Source organism: Botryllus schlosseri, chromosome 4 (assembly GCF_051294905.1).
Source record: "Botryllus schlosseri isolate E-star chromosome 4, Bs_hap1, whole genome shotgun sequence".
Lineage (NCBI taxonomy): Eukaryota > Metazoa > Chordata > Ascidiacea > Stolidobranchia > Styelidae > Botryllus > Botryllus schlosseri.
The window spans coordinates 19,389,594-19,411,384 of NC_137239.1; the positions used below are offsets into that span (position 1 = coordinate 19,389,594).

The window sequence follows — 21,791 nt, forward strand, 5'->3', positions numbered from 1 at the left end:
TTGTGACGTCATGTTGATAAAAGTCGCTCGCAGCCCTTGCCCCACCACCCGATATTGTCACGAGCCGCCACTGCATATGTATATATATCATTGGTCTGAGCCGGCCGCTTCGCCATTACGCTATATTGTCGGAATGAATATGTTCTCACTTCCAATCAATTGGCCGAGAAGACCATGCTTCTCTTCATGTAATGTAGGGTCTCAAGCCGATTGTTATTAAATTTCATGAACTCACAGAACCCTGGTTGGGAACCACTGCAGTGTGTGGCCGGCGATGAGGGACCCAGATGAGCGTTCAACACTCGTACGTGTTCTGGAGTGAACCTTGTTCAAAAATCAAACCTGCAATCCCTTCCTGCAATTTCCAGTGTTGGGATCAAGTCACTACCTTCGAGTCACGAGTCATTTCAAGTCATTTCACATTTTGACTCGAGTCAAGTCAAGTCAATCGATTTTCAAAGGTGACTCGAGTCAAGTCAAGTCACTCGATTTTTGGAGGTGACTCGAGTCAAGTCGAGTCAAGTCAAGTCAAGTCACGAGTCAAGTCACATTTCAAGTCAATTTGCCCTTTCGAAGTATGTATGATGCATGATTACGTCATTGCAATTTGCTATCTGTCCGAAATACAGTTTCAGTGGTCATTGATTCCGAAACGATGACCGGAAATAGAGCTAAATATACACGCAAGAAGGCGCTGTATTGCTCACATATACGCAGAACTGTTAAACTACGTAATTACATAGCCTCATTTTATAGTTACTAGCCAAAATATAGAAACGAATAGATAAGATACAATACATTACCCATCTTCAAATAGATATGATACCATTCAAGCCTGCGTCAATGATTGAAGACTATATAAACTATATTTTACTTCAATTTCAATAAAACAAGAGGTTTGGTAAAGGTAAGAACAGAGAACAGAAATATACATTTTGCTGTTCTATTACTTTACTTCTAGAGTTACGACAACGTAAGCTGTAAGCTTAAGTGTGCGGTCAATTTATTAGTGAGAAAACAGTCGAGGCTCAATGAAACGCACGGTCATTAAATGATTGGTCGCTCTTACGGGCTACGCAAGCGTTTCGCGAACAATCTGAACATTTGTAAGATACAGTGATTTTTATCGACAACAATTACTTGATGACTTGAAATTGACTCGTGAATTTTGCTCCGAGTCACGAGTCAATCCACATTTCTGATGTGCCGAGTCAAGTCAAGTCATTTTAGCAAAGTGACTCGAGTCAAGTCAAGTCATGCGAAAAAGGTGACTCGAGTCAAGTCATGACTCGAGTCATCCCAACACTGGCAATTTCATAACACCCGTTAGGGCGTAGAAACTCTCACACATCAGCAATAAAACTATTCACTACTCGTTTACTAGAATAGAGCGATGCTCACTCCGACACTCTAATGGTGGAAAACAGCATTCCATAAAATAATGTACCCGTTCTATCCAGCGTAGCCTCAATAATTAATTCTCCGGGCCAGTATTTTCTCGCACAGAGTGACGCTTACAACTCAAATCTGTTCTCATCATAATTGCGCCACTGCCGCGTACTGAGGTCCAGTGCCCCTTTCACGAAGAATACGCCTCTTTCAAACCTATCATCTATTTCACAATCACACAGGCAGCAAGCATGATTCTCTGCCGTCTTCACAACCTCACCGCCAAGCCAGATTTCTGTAAACACATTCGATCCCACCTCTGCGCCACGGACCATCTCACAAAGTCGCCAAAACTTCTCTTCAGTAATTTATACGAAGCAGCATACACAGTAACAGTATTTGGTCGAGGACTCGATCGCAAGGCTCAAAAACGGCCCGACGGAAACGAGCGGGGTTGCGGAATAGTCCCCGTCGTTTCGCGCCGAGGGTCTCGAAAGAGAAGGCTTACTTGATGGCGCATTCGCAAACCGGCGGATCATCAAATACACAAGAACAATATTTAGAACAATGATAATTCAAATAGAAGTAAAATATGAAAATAACTTCGGCTAAATCACAGAGGCTTCCCGGCCGCGAGAGCCAAGTCTGTGAAGTCCTTAAATTTGTCAAAGCGTACAAGTTTCAAGTAGCGAATGGGCCGCCTCGCAAACATCTTCGACGCCGTACACCGTGTTTTACAACGACGGTACTGAATCGCTAGCTTTACTCCACATCAATTCAGCACGCGTCTGTTTGTGTTAAAAAGTACTGGCTCAAACGATCGCGATATATAACTCTGTTAATTACTCTCTAGCAAACAAGTAAGCTGAATCCATCCACTTGAATGTACGTCAGCACCAAGTCGATAAAATATACCGGTCCAATACTCATCGAGTATGATACAACGGTGATGGGGTATGGTCAAGAAGGGCTGAGCAAAATCAAGCAGCTAAGTACTTCGATTCCGAATGGAGCATAGGCTTCGAGTACTTACGGCGGCATAGCAGTATGGGTGATTGTGAAAGCTCAAACATGTATCTTTTAACGACTACCCAGACATATAATAACAATTACACACCACGTTAGACTTAATTTGATATTTTCGCGACCATACCTATTTCAATGCGCTTTGTGTGAATGTTGCGGATTGAACACTACGCTTCCACTAACGTGTGTGGCTTGTGATACGTGTTTGGGATGTAGTGCCGCCGCCGATATAGATTTCAAGGCTTCCAAGGCGGGAAGAACGTATAGAAACTAAAATCATCATTGGTAACATACTGGCGAGGGCTGTGTAATTTGAATACTCGAAAAAACAGTCTTTCATTACTCGGCTCGAATTATTGTGCCCAACCCTAGTCACAAGCGCTTGTTTTTTATGAGACATCGTGTGGTTACTGGTTACATTTGCTCGGTTAACTTACAGACAATATCACATAAGCTAGTATTTGGCACCAGGCAAGATACCGCTTCATCACATCCAAGTATGAAGGTCATTGAGACGTCTATTGAATGATAGAAAATTTTTACCATCTTTTAACCGCATCAGGATTAGTTGATGACCGTCTGATACTAGTTGGGAACGAAACACCAAACATTGCTCGCGACTATCCATCGACATTGTTCTTTAGGGGAATTGCCATGTGTATTTGGACATATGAGCACGCGATACTTGGGCATGCGGCATTTGAGCATGTCGGTGAAGGATAGGGTTAGTTTTGAGGTTATAAAGTCACCTGCTCAACTGTCGTTATTCACCGTGTCACATGCTCAAATGTCAGGCAACGTTATAAAAGAGTGAGGATTTAAGCATTACCAATTCTGCATGCATGTCCTCACAAACGCTCGACATGGCCTCGAGATATGATTAGAACGTATGCGGCACAACACTAATTGCACGTGCGACGTAGACGTATCGCTCTGTCACGCTCGCGATAAACTCCGGTCCGCCGTCAAATGCATAACGCGGATGATTGCCACAATGCAATAGAAGTGGAAACATTCTCAAAATGTGACAAGTACTGAATTCGCAAAAACAATTACAGTCTGTGCATCGTTAGGACGGGCTTTTCCTTTCAAAGTTGTGGTCGGCCGTTCTCTGATTGGTTTTGTCGTGGTTTGGCATATGTCCGTGGTCTTGCATATGTGGCTCGTGGCCCGGTTGGGTGTTGGGTACGGCTGTTTTTTGCATATGGGTGGGTGCGGCGTGGGACGGGTGGCTGGTCACCGACGCTGTCTTTGTCACGGATGTCTTCGGAGCGTCCTGGGTAAAAAATGATATATTTCAACTCGAGTACAAGTAGAAGCAGCGATGTCCATAACATGTCAGACATATTTCAAATATGTTAAATATAGTCAAGTGGGAGTAGTAAATGAAAGCTCTGAAAACTACACAGCTAGTTTCAAAAGGTAGATTTGGTTGTGGGGAGTCGCTTACTTTTAGCTAATATTAAGATCTTAGCTGCTTTCACACCTTATTTAACATCCACTTATTTATCACAAAAGCTATTGCAGCTCGTTCCTTCATCAGTAACGCTAAAAGATTTTCAATTCAAACATATACACATATTGTGTGATCTTAATATTATCTATATCGTTGGGTATCGGCTCAACCAATTATACTTATAGCTGTTACTCGAAGGTGGCTACTTCCAAAATTGCAGTGTGCAGTGTCTCGACTAAAATGACGTACCTATGACACTACATACGGATGCAATTTTCGAAAATATACTCAGCTTTCGGCAAGCTGTTTTCACATTCGCCAATGAAAGTGATGACAACCTATCACAAAACTACTTTACAAAGTGTTGAAAGTAACTCGTTTTGGCTGAACTGTGAAGCAAAAGTGGAGTGGAAGTATTATGAAAAACAGTCACTGGAGTATATAGTACCAATGGGCAAATCCTTTGAATACTCAAAGAAATTAGACCAGCCTTGAAATGAACAATCCCGATGCAAACACCTGCAATGTCAAGACTGCAAATATGTAAATGATTTTTGCTTCAAAAAGAGCCGGATTACAACAAACTTAAAAATAACCACTGTAGCAGTACAAGTAGAGAAAACCTATTTCAAATTACCAAGACAATATTAAAAGCGCGTCATTAAACCCTAGACTACATATATACAACGTGTACGCTACGCACAGGCACACATTACAAGCTCGAGAGTCGCCCAAAACTAAAAATAGCATAGCATCAAATCCCGGATACACAGAGTGGCCCGTATTTCCCTGAAAAGCTAGCTGTTTATCATCACAAGCGACTTGCTTCAACGAAACTAATTTGGTAGAATATACCGGTTGATCAGCACCAGTATTTTGCACCAATCTAATCTAAGACAGGAGATACTTTGAAAGTCACGCTGCGGGACTGCATTCAAGGTCATCATGACATTATCTACGATAAAAGTAATGTTTAACAAGACTTGACAAGGGTAGAGACCACAAGGAATCCACAATGATGGCAGCAATCACATAAGAGGTCCGTACTGAACAGCATTCATTGCTGGAGAAGATTTTCCAACAGAGCACATCCACGTATCGTGAATTAACCTTGAATTTCGAACCCAAATAAGGATCTTGAGTGCTCTGGGAAAAATCTAATGAAGCTAAATGTTTTAAATTAGATCCGAAACGATCCTTGATCGATAAAAGCACTTCGCGATGCAGTACTACTTGGTTTCAAAGGACATTAGAGCATCGGCAATTCGGATTGGTTATATCAATGGAAGTTTACAACTGCATTTCATTTTAGGCTTATAACCTTCGCAATTGATACACAGTTATCACAACTGTATATGTATCGTATTTGCACTGTTGATATACACAGTTCTTTTGAATTCTCGACTAGTTTTTGATCATTACCCCTGATGAGTGTCAGCCGAAAATATTTGGGCTAACTCTAATCTAGATATATCATTCAACTATATATTGAAGTCCTGTACCACCAAGAGTATATTAAATCAGTATTTTGATTCCACGGATACTATTTTTAATCAAGGCATAAAAAGGATATTGAAATGACACACTGAATCATCTCACAATACTGAAGGCAGCGGGTGATTAAATAAATTATTTTTACCGCAACTAACTTACTTTCAAAATGTACATTAGATGGATCGAATAAACCAAACGGTTGTGTGAAGCCGGGGATCTTCACAGTCGGAAGTTATGTAGCAGTGCGAAGTGCGACTGTTGCATTATATTCTCTGAACACTGTGTAACTTGCATACAATGGTCTGCATTGGTGTTTTTGTCTCAGGGAATAACGATCTTTTAGTCCCAGTTCTACAGAAAATTATGAAATGAGTGTGGACTTTTTTTTGCCTTCTTGGAATTTAGTGTTGATGTCACGGAGTTGTAAGTGAACTAGAAGAAAACTCAACATTATCCCTGTATGGCTATGGTTCCCAACCGGAGGGGAATATGGTTTCTGGTGAGGAATAGCAGCATTTGTTAAACATTATATACAGTTAACCGTTACCACTTAACTGCTCTTGAATGTATGTATCGAAAATTCACAAAACTCAAATTCACAAAAACTCATTTTTAACTCTGGATAATCAATGATGGCGTCACAAACGCATCCAGCACGACCAGTATGACGTGTAATAACACTTTCGTTAAATGTTTAGGGTTACCAGTATTGGTTCACAATGCCTTTTATGCTGCAGTTATAGGCGATTGTCTTGCATACCGGTGTGGTTTTCCAATAGCAAGTCCTTGCTAAAAGTCTGGCCAAATGCTACGGAGGGGCCTTTTAAAGGGTATGTAGGAGTTTCGGGTAGTGGGGAATGAAAACTCGGAATAAATCTTAAGTGGGGAGTTAAGACAAAAAGGTTGGAAAATAAACGTATTTGACATTGGCTGTCTGGAGAGAATATTTACATGGCAAGTATCTCGAATCTCAACTTCAGATGATAACGCGAGAATTTTTTCATTTACTCAGCAATGATCCGCAAGCCGAATGAAACCATTTCAACATTGGTACATTAGGGCTGACGAAAAAAGCATTGGTCGTAGACTCGTAGTCGTAGAGTCCTTGTGCCGAATTATACAAATTATTTGTATTGCTACATAAAGTAGATTCAACTTCCCTTACAAGTCTTCATTTGAACTTGTACTCAAATTTTACTCATTACTTCTAATTCTACAGTAGGAGCGTCAGCAAGCACCTATTTCTACATCACATCAAAGTTTTAACGTTGAAAGAGGGACAAGCCTCACCACAATCTGACTTAACTCAGAGTTTTCAGAGATCATCACAGAATCGCACGTTTTGCGGGGGAATACGCCAGTTTCGTTAGCATCAAAGGCTACTGGACACATTGCTAAACTGGCAGGAAGCATCGCTCACGCGATATCCGCAAAGGCGCAACCTCGCTCCCTGAATTATTAAATAGCTACCGTCCGTAGAATACAATGCTTTAAATTTTTGCCGTATATGCAGGCAACCAAAGTTATATCAATTTGGGAAACATCAGTTTGAGAAAGAAGAAAACATCGATCGCAGCCTGCAAGCGCATTTCAAACGATTCAAAAGTTGAACAAGGTCATGCCCAGCACTGTGGTTTAACGACAAATATTGCATATCGTTTCGCTATCCGCAAATTTGGGGCACACTGAGGAAGGAATGTGTGGCACATTTTTGCAGTCTTTCCTGGCAGCTCAGAACCTACGCTTAATGGCTTCTGGGTGAACAATGAACAGGACTTGGCAATGGAAAAATATATTGAAATATCAGCCAATCTTAACGTGCAATTAAAACTCTCGTGTGGTGGGCTACTAGCCTCTTCGACTAGTTTGCCTGAACTGGTGTGAGAGACTACACAACTGTCTTTCCCCAGCAACCATTTAGCAACGCGTATCTCTTATGTACGATTTCTGTTATCTTGTCTGTTCAGCTCGAGAAAACTTAGCGATATGCTATTTCAGACAGCCTGTGTCGTGCAAGTTTACAATCACAACCTCAACAACTTCCTTTTCCTCTTTTTGACAAGCACTCGACCCACAGTCTGAGCACAAGCATCAAACTCCACTGAATCGCGACAGGGACCGGCCTGAAGTTTGTGACAATTCCAGCGAATTGTCATTAATTTGCTGCGCTGAGTATGTGTCAGACGGGCACCCATCACGGAAATAGAGCTAGTAATCACTATCACGGTATATCCTTCCGGAAAACCAACTTTGCAGAGAATAGTGCCCGGTCTCGCCTTTTTGCCGGGTAATTGATCAAACATTCGGATCAACAATGAGATTATTTAGAGGTCAAACTTTCTGCGGCACCCCACATGTGGCTCAATGTCAATGGAGTTCATCTCGAAAGTAACAAACTCACTCAGTTTAACAAGACACAACAATTCCTACTGGTCTCCTAACATAACTAAATATGCACACATATATAACAGTCAAGAACAGGCTAATAATATGCAAAACACATTGGCATGACACCAGTCAGCTTGGCTTACAGACGCAAAAGCCAGGATTATTGTCAACCCTCTGGGGACCGTCACAATCATCTCTGACCACTATGATTCAGCATAATATTTTTAGCTTACAAAGCTTGAGAGCAACCAAGAGTGCACTGGAACTGAATTTCAGTGATACATATTCAAAGCAGGAAATAATCTAAAACATTTCTCCTCAAGGAGTCGTTCGACCGTAAATCAACGGTGACCGGATAACTATTCTCTGGTTGGAATTTTATGACTGCCAATTTTGTTGTTCTGAGTAAGCACCTCCACAATTCTACTAGAAAAAACAACTTTCAAAGTTGGTGTGTACTTGAAGACTACGCAATATTCTCTCTTACTATCCAATGATGCAGGGATTATCGTCACGCTTGCTAGAAAAAAAATGAACATCGCAACAAGAGTTTGCATCTAACAACGTAAAATACGTAAGTTCCAATATCTGGGGTCGACTGTCAAATTGGCAAGACATACCATTGAATGTAATAGCGGATTAGGCGACCTTGGCAAAGAAAATTGGATTAGATAATCCTAAAGTAATCCAATAAGCTCCAGGGCGATAGGGATATTAAAATATCTTTGCAACGTTACGCATTGTTTGTCGCTTTCATAATTTATCAAGCAGGCCCGCCACTTGGTGTGGGGACGGCTTTTCCATTAACCGGCTGATGTTTATTTGAAGGAAACCTTTCTTTTCAATACCGAAAGTCGCCTTGGAATGTACAATGAAAACAAATCACCATGCTGACCTGCCGCTGATTGGGTTGTGTGGCTTGGCTCGGGTTTGCAACTTTGCCCTTGTGATCGTTTGACCGTAGTGGCACCTTAAAGACAAAAGTCACATCAGCAAATTCCGGGACGCCTCAAACTCGGAGGTGACTTACCAAGTGCGTACCACCGGCGTCCTGTCCAATGGAAGCGCTTGTACCTGTGATGGATATAAAAAAGTTGACAAAAAGACCACATGCCTTCGAGCTACATTCCTTCACATGCATGACGTAATGGCGCGCTGGCGAGCGCCCGTCAAGCACACACTTGAAATAAGATCTCAAATGAAAGATTACCAGTAAGCTTATAAAAACGCGGCGTCGAAAATGAAACGGGTGATACTGCGCGGTAAAAAGCGAAAGCCCGGCTTAAGGAGGAGCTGTGATTTGAAGAAATACATTATAATCGGAGGCTTTGACAGCGGGCATTGATAAGGTGGTATAGATACGCTATTCTATCAATGTATCAAACGTTTTTGTGTGGAGTAGAATGAATTGACCAATTTTCAATTGCACAAGACACAAAACAATGAAGTCAATAAATTCATTCAATTGAACACCGTTAGGTACCAAGTAGAATAAATGAATATATATATATTATACACACAATACAGAAAACAGTGGAAAAGCTACAAAAATTTATTTAATTTTACACCATTACCTACTGAAGAACAATATATGAATATAAGCTTTCATCACGACATCCATAGCGATAATATATTTGTTACACCCAGACTTTTCGAGTGTCTCTTATCAGGAGTTATTGCACAGGAAAGGGATTTAAAAGTGAAACCAATATAGCAATGTATGACGTCACTAACTCTCCATAACAGACACCTGAATAGTCTTCAAGTTATAATAAATGCATCCTGGTAATGGGTGCTGCGATGAGTTTTATATTCACATATTCTTCTTAAGTACCGCGCAGTGTTCAATGGTCTGAAATTTTTGTGCTTATCCACTGTTTGTGACTAAAGCAGGTTAAGTTCTGCAACCAATTATGAACATAAGCACGAGACAAAGACCAGTGGAGGAGTTGATAAGTTCATTCAATTGAACTGAACACCATTACGTAGTAGACAAGAATATAAGATTAGAACAAGAGTGGCAAAATCGGACTGCTATGCGTTACATTGCAATAATCGACACACAGCGGATAACGCAGAGGGTATTATTTAGGATCGAAATGGAGAAAATATTTTGTTCCGATAGCATCCATGTATTTCAAATATGTTCATTCCGCCTGGAGGCGGATTTCGCCCAGACCTACAAATACCAGACAACGAAACGAAGACGGTAAAACCTACAAAGGTGGGATTCTATTTATAAGATACTTTCAAGATGATGTTGAAAAGCACGAAAATAAGTCCAAATCATGTGGCGATGTAGTTTCTAGCTCGAGGCAAATCAACAAGGCAAGGAATCACCACGAGCGTACAAATACACAGTATAACACATGAATGAGCATGAGCATGAGCTAAATAGGGCAAACTGCCATAAGCTAGTGGCTAACACAGCAAAAATTGATATGATTCCTACAAAACGAGGCAAATGTCAGGACATCGCTATGTACTAAATTTTACACACAGGCATGATTTATGATTAGATAGATTGCAGCACTATCCAGAATGTGAATTTTATGTGAAAGCAACGCCCTCTACTATGTTTCATGCTTCGCATAATCCTACAACCACAGTGTTATCGATTGCAAACAGATATACTCAGCTACATGGGTCGCTCATTAAGCATGACGGCATATCGAGAAGGTTTATGTAAGATTACATAGTTGCTTATTATTCAGCAAAAGATGGTAATCTGTTGATAATAAGATAAACAGTTCACCAGATTGTATCTGAATGTAAGCCATGCATCAGAGCCTGGATATAGGAATACTAGAGTTTTCTATGGAGTAGCAGTTAACGGCAGATAACATTATCAATCCGGTGATCTTGGGCCTATACATGTCCATTGCTCGTAGAACTTGAAACAATGTTAAGGTTGACTCATGGCTCAACGATGTAGCACCATAAACATGTTATTACCACCACAACATACTATTGGATAAGCCTGTACGTACCTTTCTGAGAAAGAGCATCGACAGTGCTTGACGTAGTTGATAATGATTCAGAGCTGGGTGAATTCTAGATGTAATAATACACAAGTTCTCAAACACATTGAAATTGAATCACAATAGAAAAGCTTGTACCGATGCAGACACCCTTTGTTCTCCGTTTTCTTGACTTGTACTGGCTGGAATATCCTAGAATAGTTTGAAAGCGTTACTGGGATACTGCGCCAACTGCGGACGTATTAGGATATAATTAGGCGCACGGCCAAAGGAAATATCCCAAGTATAACATTACCAGCTAAATGCAAATAGTTAGTCATTAGTAGGGCAAGTCTTTGCAACTTTTTTTACAGCTTTCGACAGCTTCCTAGATACTCAGAATCGATGTACTATGATGTTTTAAGCTGTTTGGAGGGATTATATATTGCAACTTTTTGGAACTTTTCTATTTTTCATACCAATTTTTACTGCAACTTTTGTATGATATATTTCTTTAAAATGTGAAGGAGTGATACAAAAACATGCTATAAACTATTTCTAGTAGGGTTCTATTCTCTTTGATTTGCATAACAAAGCGATATATGATGGGTTAGCTGCATCTCTCTATCCAGGACACAATGACTTGCAAGCAAGAACTTAACTACCCTGCCAAGCATGACCGTGCCCGAACAATATGTAAATAGATCGCGTTATTATTTCTGTCGTATAAATTTGAGATAGTTTCCCATTTCACGAACGCCCAGGCGACACAACCGAAAATTACATTTCCACTAGGTCACCGTTATCTTGAAGTTGTTAAAGTCGCCAAGTGTGAGTTTTTCTGCAACGCCTCGGGTCAAGTTTGCAGACTTGGGGGCTTGGGGTGCGTTAATTGACTTGTTTTAGGAGGTGGTGATCACTATGCTTCTTGGGCAATGAGTTTCTTGTTGCGTACCGGCAAAAATGCAATTTTGGCGTTATCGCCAGAATGTCCGTATAGTGCTAAAGTAACAAATTTGAAAGCTCTGAAGGAAATCATAGGTTAAACAACGGAACCTTTCGAGTATCTCATACCCTACTAATTCAACAAAAATTATAACTGCAACTTTTTATCGCAACATTTGTCAAAATTAATTGCAACATTCTCGCGATTTTAGTGCGACAAAAACTTGCCCTAGTTCCTGGTACAATTAGCCTAGACGTGCATCGTTGAGCGCCATTGATTAAAAGACGGAAACTTATCTAAATTGTCTCCATTCCGTATCTAGTCACAGAAAACGGAAACTGACAAACGTGGCACATCAACTACCGGTATTTGAATAAGACGCATTCAAGTCGAAACCTAACAAAACTATCGATGATGCAAACTTCACACAGGTGCGCACTGCACTCGTGGGTGTTCCTGACAGCGAAACAAAACTTTGATGGATATGATCGCATCACAATATGGCTATTAATAACGCAGGCAAGAGTCGCTATTGCTTCCTCGAAGGCATTGCTAATCACTACATACTAATGAAGTCTAATTGGAAGCAGGGAAGTGTTGACAAATTTCCGATCAATTCTTTTGCAAATGCAACATGACAGGTTTGCAGGCTGTGTAATCTGGCAACTCTAGTATTACTAGGCTCATCCACACACAAAATTATGACGGGGGGCCTCGTACTTCGACTTTCTTGACGACAGTCTAGATAAGACAGCTCCATCCAATGTGATGCAAGGGTTATTCCACTGCGATACCAGTCTTAAAAACAGCTCAAACTGCTCCATGCTCAAATTTCCAAAATTTCCATACTTCAACCATCAGATTGAAGTTTGTGATTTAAACTCTTGCATCCAGCTGGCAACTACCAGACTACTTTACTACAGGAATCGGCATGATTGTGTCAGCTCCCGACACATCGAACACAACGAATGGACAAGAAAGTTGGACTGTACGTGGCATCGGTTACAGACTGTTTTGCATTCAGTTTTTAAAATATATTTTCTGTTCAATTCCATGGCTTTATTGAAAAACTTGTGCCTCTGAAATACAGATGAATACCACAGATAGCACTATGCACTAGTGCCGTTACATTTCATACACTAGTACAATTACAGGAAAGAAGAACCATCAAAACTCTCGAAGATTTTATAATTCAACCATTAGGCCTATGCATATACGCACGACGAAGCAGGCAGCACCCCTCTTGTAGAAAGCCTCACAGAAGAAATATGTGTTTCACAAGGATATAATCACAGCATATTGGCATCCGTAAGTGTACCAAAAGCTTTGTTGGATCACAGGACTAGTCTAACGAGTGAGAAAAGTGCGAGTGAGGATGTTTGATCAATATTGCTACGAAAATAATGTGGCAGTAAGGATTTCGGCAGTGAAAAACAAAATGGTACTAGTGCTGAAACACAGTGACAATTGTGGTGTGCATCACTCTCACGATGTCAACTCTGACTAATACCCGACAAAAGCTTCGGACTAAGAAAATACAGTACGTGATCAGTGACCAATTTTCGCCAGCGAAAATCCAATTAATCACCAAACCGCTGACTTTATATAAAAAAAACAGTGTCGCAAAGACCCCAAGAAAACATATTCAATAATCAACATGTTCGTTTTAAAAACGATCAGAACACGATTGGAGGCCGGATACAGCGAAAGCCACACGGTCAATAGACCAACACCCAGACAAAATATACCTTGGGCGGGGAATGGCTGGGCTTTACTTGAGATGGTAAGTCGACGGGTAATTTTGAACGTAGCTCCTTATTTTCCGCTTTTAACCGGTTCGTTTCGTCGGTCAAATTTGCAATCGTCTCATCCAATTCCTTAATTTTCTCTTTAAGTTCGTCAACCTCGTCGCGTACGGCTGACATGAGATGCTTCTTGACCAGATCCTGTCAAAAAAAAATTCGGTATTAAATATTCGTAGATCATACGTGGCAGGATAAATTTGGATTCGGAATAAATTCGTAACGCGCCACCAATATCGAGCAATGAGCACGCAATTTCGATGATTCCGACATTGTCGCAAGACAAATTTGACAAGCTCGCCCTGTATTATCCAATCTATCACGACGACTAGTACACGAAACATTTCAATGAGCATTTTGATTCTAGAAGACTTTCCCTACAGCATGACCCTGACCGACCCTTAAATATTTAATTGACCAATTTAAAATAAAGAGGAAGATTCGTGAGCTATTGCGGAATATCAATTATTTCTCGACACACAACATTAGCGATTAATATCCAACTCCGATTTACACTCTTCAAATTCAGCAATAGCAATTATATCTGCATAAAACCTTATAGTAAACAAAACCTAGTGCATCCTACCGGGATTCGAAAGACATTAGCGATTCAGCCTGTTTCAAGAATTGATGAGGTGACTCAAAAGAATGATGTGATGCAATTTTTAAAGTATAATTAATAATTATGCTGTATGTTTCCTTCCAATTTTCATAAAATTATTTCATACGATTTTAATTACTGCGACTCGCAAAAGTGAGACAACCAATAATCTGGAAACAGTGCTTTCATCTCAACATTCATTGCAAGAATTTGCTATATGTCAGATTAAAAAGTGAAACCAACATGGCAACGTATGTCGCAACAGACCTACGAACCATGAAATTCAAAATTTTTTATCCCGATATAATTATTGCAACACTAAAGGTAAATCCACATACAACATACATAAAACAAAGCAAACTAATGGGAGATTTGTAAGTTATATCGAATATCTTTTTGTATACATAACTGGGATAGTTTTGTGCATGAGAAAGATTCTCACTCAAATGCTGACCAATCCACAAAGTGTGTGCGGTGAAATCGTCAGTATGAACCGTTTTTTTAATATGTTTGCAACAGCGTACACATGTTTCGGAGTGGATTAATTTAAGAACACTAACTGCTGCCCATACAAAGGTATAAATGATCATTTCTCAAAATTCGCAAAGAGCTAGTATGCATTTCAATGATGCCTAAATGTGTGAATCCTGTAGTTTTCATTGGAAGACTATTCAAAAACTTCCATTGTGAGCTAAGGCTCACAGGTAGGTAGAACAAACAACGGACAATTATAGAGGCTTCATAAAATACATCGACAGCGCAAAATATTTTCCTCGACTTTGCGTACAATATTTGATCAAGGGACCGCAAATAAATTTCGAATCTTTGTCTAGCCGGGAATTTTGTGAGGAATACCGTGAGCGAACAACATACTAGGTGCGATTCATGAACAGTGAAATCACCAGTCACTCGACTACGGAAGCTCAGCACAATCATATTTTCCACAGGGTACATTGAAACCAGTACAGGAATCAACTGCTTCTGCATATATGCTTACAATAAACAATAGACATGGGAGGATATCCTAGGGGGCGTGTCGAGTTTGGAGAGCTGGCGGTGTTAACAGTGGTCCCACTGCCTGTTTACTGACACCCCGAGAATGCCGGCACAATTTATTAGCTGTTGTATAATGATCTAATAGTACCAAAGCTGTCAAGATTTTATTACAAGCTGTGGTATTCTTTGCTCACATCGAAAAGAGTATCTCAACTAACACCTGATTGTTTTTAATTTGACAAAAAATAATGGAACAGCCAAAATTGGTGAGATGCTCATCAGAAATCGTGCACAGTCACATATCTCACCATTGCGGCTTCAATCTTGTTATCAATTTTCTGTGTCCGAGCTTCTACACTGAAATAAAATGGCAAGTTGTTTGCGAATTCCCTATAAAGATGGGCTTTTACGAGGGAGCGATTCGAAGACACAAAAAACCGACCGGGGCCTACGATAACTTGACATAACTAAGTTATCGTAAGCGCCGTACCGACACTGTCATAGATTGCTTTTCCAAACATCTGCTTTATCGAAACCAGCACTATCGATTGTCAATATTTTAGAAAATCACTAACCAACAGCAAACAATGTATTAAAGCACCGATATGAAGTCATTTTAAACACACACAGCATTAAACCCACAAACTTGCGTAGAAGGTAACATTCCTTAGTGAACACATAGTGTAGCTGGATAGTGGATGAGTCAAATGGTAAGCAAACTTAAAACACTCTATTCCGGCTCAAGTAACGTTTAAACAGAGGCATGCGGATATTGATAGCGTTGGCATTAAATAAGCCTAGTGCTAGCAAACGTACAAATACATAATTTGCAGCTAACAGCACGATAAAAGAGCATAACTCCAAGGTATTTCTTAATTTTCACCAAAACTACGGTACCATAAATGATGCATGTAAAACACAGTTCTACACCAGCCCAAAATTGACAGGACAGGGGCCAAGAAGAGACGAAATACTCTGTACTCTGCACAACATACTAAAATACATATATACCTTGTGTCACCAGTAGCGGCATCACCGGACGTGCCCGCGGCATAACTGCTGATGGCCGATTTCAGAGCATCATTCATCACCGACTTATTGCTCCTGAAAAATGCGTGACATTCAACGATTACTAGGTCTACCACGACTTATGCAAGAAAATACATATGCCACATATGCCGTCGATATAACTGACAATTTCATTCAGACCTACTGACGGTTAACTTTGCTTTTTATAAACACCTGTAGGGATAGCAATGATCGATGGGGTACCACAGGATAGGTTACTTGCTACTTCATTCAAAAGAATTTTGTATCAGTATGATTTATGTTATTCGAATCAGACATGGTTTGGTGGTAATCAGATCAGAAAAATATGTGCTCAAAAAGGTGTTTGCATCAGGATTGAGACAGCCGTTAGAATAGATTCATAACTGGAACGAATCAACTTTTTTCAACATTTTGAAGCGAGTCATTTCACAACAACGGCATCCGGATATGCGAATGTAAAACAACGGTACGGTTTCCAAGACTTTTCCGAACATTTGTTCATGATCAATCCCAACCCACCATAACAGCAAGGCAATTTCACAAACAGCAGAAAGTAATCAATCAAAAAATCAACATGAAAAACAGGTAAACACACATATTCCGGTCTCTCAAGTGCCTTAAATGCAAAACTACACAGCTCTAACAATAGTAGGGCCTAACACACACACACATACAATGCCAGCCAAACATTAGTTCCAACTTATCTACAGCTGTGCTTGGCAAACATGGGGTACCTGCAACCAGAGTAATGGTATCGATTATTTTGCATATATATATATAATTTATTGCTTTATAACAAAGACGATCATTCAACTTTTTAGTATTCAAAGGACCATGACATCCATAAACTCAACACTGAATAGCGTGATGTATCAAATTGCTGACAGTAGCAATATCGGGTTTGTAAAACTCACACTACTCATTATCCCATCAACAGTGTAAGCAACATATGCTCATTAATTGGGTCGTGCCAAATTATGTGATGTAGAGAGTAAATGTCATAATTTTCCAAATTATGTTCTCCAAGATGCAGTCTCATCTCAATCGTTGTCGGCTACGAACACAGGTATGTTTAATGCTTAAATTTTCAAGTAAGTGAAAAAGATGTAAACGTGAATAATCAGGAATACTTTACCATTCGATGGTATTCAATTACTGAGAGATTTTGCTGTAAGTGTAATAGTGCGTTACAGAAGTAATGATAATCGCAATCGATTACATCAATGCAGTGACCGTCCTATGTCTGGTGTGGTAGGACTATGGTTACTGCGGGACGAACTCTGGTACTGTACTTGCACAAATACAGGAGTTGAAAACAAAGTTGGGCAGTTTTGCCCACTGGCATTGCAGTTATATAAAGCTTGGCGAGTTCCAAGAGGAGCCTTGAACCAGGATTGTAACCAAGTCGGAAGGCTCCGAGTCACAAGTCAATCTCACTTTTATAGTTTTGACTCGAGTAAGTCGAGTCATTTTCAAGTCACCACCGAGTCAAGTCCGAGTCCAAGTTGGCGAGCAGAGGGTCGAGTCCGAGTCATTGTGTTGACTTCTCAGTTTCCAGTTAAAGTCTTGTTTACCCACTTTTTATAACTCATTTATAATGTAGGCTACTAATGTTCCTCACATTTAGCATATTAGTACCAACCAATAGACGAAATCTCAATAGTGTAGTTACCTTACTATTTTTCAAAATCACAATGAAATGTCGGTCTTGGCCCGTCTGAGTCTCGAGTCGTATGACTTGTTTAGAGTCACACAAATTGACTCGAGTCGAATCATTTCCGTGTTTTGAGAAAATGACTCGAGTCATTACAACCCTGGGTGAGATTACGGTTTCCGCGAGATGACTGTGGTACTGTATTTGTACACATAGTTGACAACAAAGTTGGGCAGTTTTGCCCGCTCGCATTGCAGGTATATTGAGTGGCGGGTTCGGAAAGGAACCTTGAACCATCCGTGCAAAAGAGATACTGTTCACAAACAAACGACACATTTTTCTACTGACCTCGTCGAAGAAGCAGTGCCCGAAAAATCCGCCGCTTTCATCAGCTGGTCTTTAAAAAACGAGGTGGACTGGTAGCGGTGGTCAACGCCGGAAAATAGCGTGTTTGTGTACGTCAAAGTCGACAACGAATGATTCGACATTTGTCTGTCGGCCGACACGTTCTGACTCGAAATACCCGTCACCGGCGATTGCGTGTCGGAAAACTCATACCAACACCACCGCCCCCGAGTTCGTTTTGTGGGCTGCGCGTTTTCGCGCTTCACGACTTTATAGACTCGAGTGCCCGGCGCTTTACTGCTTGGGACCGACGTCGAAACGGAAGCCGTCTTAGAATTCGGTCCGGCGCACGATGCAATAGTCTTTTCGGACGAGCCCGAGCTGCCCGCAGATTCTGGCGAGTTAATCAGGGGCTGTTGTGACGCGGTAGTGTTGTTTGTGGCGGTTGAAGAAGAAACAGTGGCCTTGGTGAGAACGCTTTGGTCTGGTGACGTGGATGGTGTCGTGACTTTAATACTGGCGCTGGAGCTTTGAGGTAGATGCGCCTGAAAAGGTAGTCACTTTGTGAATTTGGCAATTTAAATGTGATAAATTATTATTATGAAAGCGATGCATATATTGTGTTGATAAATTTGGAAATGACTGTTTCACTGAATACAAGCGGGATGTGATATATGGTGAATTCAGTATATTGAATTCGGCAGCTTGTATGTATGTATTAATGTATTCTGGCTTTGAGTTACATGTTTGGGTAGGAGTAGGTTAGGATTGGGGGCTGCCAAGCGCCGAATTCACTGTAACCAGCCAAACATGCCATCATGAAATGAAAAAGACACTTCATTAACCGTTCGTCCTCAGAATTATCCCGATTTCGCAGCAATAAATACTCGAACACTCGATTCAATGCGACAAAAGTCACCAACATCAACTACAGTAAGAAAACAACCAAATATCAATGTTCACAGAGTATTATCAAAGTTTTAAAATGGATTGAATGTATTACAAAAAAAAATGATAGAGAAAAAAAAAACGAATTCTTGCAGCCTATCCTAAATCCAGGATAATATTGGACGCTATCCAGAAATAGCAACGACTGCAGTTTTCAATTTTAGCCCAGTATCCCAAAACGAAAAAACTGCTACAAAGTCCAGAGATAATTTGGACGGATTAATCGCGAAATAATCACATGGTCAGCAGCAGGTCACGTGTGACAATGCTCTGGTCAAAATCGATTGCCACTTGGTAGGCTATTGATCGAACGGAAAATGAAAGCGGCTGGTCTAGACGGTGAAGCTTACACATATTAAGCAAATAAATAAAGATAAAAGAGGTTTCGAACAGCGATCATGTTTTGAAAGAAACAATGGAATTGATCATGCATAATGAATTTCCTTTCGAAGTCACGTGTCGAGGACTTTCCAAATCCAAAAATTTCTAAATGAGAATAATCGGAAGCTATTTGAACGCTGAATGAAGTGCAGTACTAGTAGATACAAGTGGATGAATTCGAGTCTGGATACACAATGAAAATATGGAGGTTTGCAGTAAAATTAGAGATCCTCCTCCTCCTACCTATCGACAACAATCCATGGACAAATTATCAACGTTCGACATACTTTTATAACATCTGATTACCGCCGACATATCTGATTTCAGCCTTTATCCCATCCCCAGTATATTCTGTATCTTACAAATTGTAAATATCTCCAAGTAGACAGTGGTTCAGCTGTTCGAATTATTTGGGTTTCGCAGCAAAATATTAATAAACCACCTGACTCAATGTGGCAGAACTCATCGAACATTTAATACCGTCGGAAAATACTCAAAGCACAGAGTATTCACGGATTATAAATCAAAATTGGAAAAAAGAGTAGATTAAAAGAAATAGCGATCCGCAAATGGAAAATACTCAAATCTCGGAGAATTCACAGAGTAGGCTATTATCAAAAGTGAAAAATTGTTTGAGACTAGGTTAAAAAAAAATAGTGATCCACAATTACAGCACGGAAAATGCTCAAATTTCAAAGTATTCACAGAGTATATATCATTAAAATTTAAAAATAGCACACTCTCACCTTCTTCTCTGAGCCATTACTTTTAATCTCTTTGCCGGTATCAGCCGGCACGCTATCGAGAGGCAGCTCCTGCGGGGAGTCCAGCTGCTCGCTGGCTTGCTTCTTGAGAGGCGTTTTCGGAATGGATACAGCACTATGTTGTAACTTGGCAGGGTCCTGGCTCGGGTCGGTGGGTTTTCGCGATTTCGCGCCATCTTCCTGGCCCCCTTTCTGCGGGGTCTGATGGTTCGCGTGTTGCACTTTGAGTTGGTGGCTGATATGATTGTTGAGGTCGGTTTGGACCGTCTCTTGCACGCTAGTGTTCAATGTGTCCTCGGATGCCGAGCTTTCATGGTCGACGTCCGCGTCTGTGGTTCGCGAGTATGATACATCCGAGTATGACGCGTGGGACTCGTCTAAATCGTCCGCGCTTTCCTCGTCGTGAACCATAGAGGCCGGGCGCCCATGATCGCTGTCTTTCACGCTCGTGATCTGGAAGCCGCTCCGCTTCTTGGTCGGATTAGCGGCGACTGGTTGTTGCGATATTCGACTGCAAACAACGGCTCTCATAGTAACATATTCCGCATCGACAAAACACGCACCTTACCTTGGATCAGAGTCTTCAGATATTGCCTCTAAATTAATATCGCTCATACCCTAAAAGTAGAGTCAAACAACACTAACGCGAGAACTCTGAAAACAGAACGATCGGTCAGATATTACAAACCTGTATATGAGGGATGTAATGAGGCGTTGAACAAACAAAATGATTTGAATACGGACGCGTCACTATCTGTCGTAACGAATAACAACAGAGCTTCTATGCGGCATCCTAACTGAAATATATATTTGTGCGTATCACAAAATTTGAGCATTGCACGAGTCAGTACTTGCATGCAACGCAATTTCGAAATTACATGTTCGTATCTGTGTTGAGCGTGTGTTTCCTGAGTAAGCAAACATCTCAAACACAGCATGATCTAGTTATTATGGTAGCCTACATAGGCTACTCCTTTAAAAAGTATCGACCACACCCATTCCTAGTGAATTGCGGATCCGTGAGTGACAGAAACATGTCTTTACATTATTTTATATAAAATTTCGGCAATCATTATGCGCAAAAATATCGGTATCATAATGTGATTATACTATAACGGATCAGGTTCTGCATGAAATTACCCTAGGGCAGGGGTGGGCAACCTGCGGCCCTGGAAGGGAATTTGTGCGGCCGTCGACACGTAATTCAATTTGTATGTGTTGGAGGCCGTCGACATGCAAATTGAGATTACGAATTCACTCCCGAATTTTCGAGAATGCGACTTTATTTCTTCGACTTTAATATAGTGGCGCCCTTTGCAATCTGAACAGGAATCGTGTGCTCCGCACGACAGAAATTTGTTTCTGGTACATTGGGCGATTCCAAAATATTTCCACTATGCCAACAATCCTGAGGGGGGTCAAGAAATAAAAGCATGCAGCAAAGTTACTTATAACAATTGGCCCACCTGAAGAAGCATTTATCACTTATAACTCGCCCTAAATTTTCTAGAGCAATCCCTCTATCAACTCCACCGGTGAATCTGACCACATGGGCTGAGAAAGGATTAATATTGGACAGTAATATGTGATA

The 21,791-nt window shown here is 40.7% G+C and overlaps 1 protein-coding gene across 1 annotated transcript; it reads right to left on the bottom strand.

Moving 5' to 3' along the window:
- Positions 1-1,743: 1,743 nt before the first annotated feature.
- LOC145437272 (uncharacterized) lies at positions 1,744-21,325 on the bottom strand. Its single transcript, XM_080314468.1, has 11 exons — positions 20,769-21,325; positions 20,183-20,711; positions 18,111-18,652; positions 16,070-16,162; positions 15,367-15,415; positions 13,408-13,605; positions 10,873-10,926; positions 10,744-10,807; positions 8,784-8,827; positions 8,649-8,723; positions 1,744-3,691 (listed from the first exon to the last, which is right to left on the bottom strand). Exons 1-11 carry the CDS (start codon positions 20,813-20,815, stop codon positions 3,485-3,487), a joined length of 1,902 nt encoding a protein of 633 aa, XP_080170594.1. The 5' UTR covers positions 20,816-21,325; the 3' UTR covers positions 1,744-3,484.
- Positions 21,326-21,791: the final 466 nt, after the last annotated feature.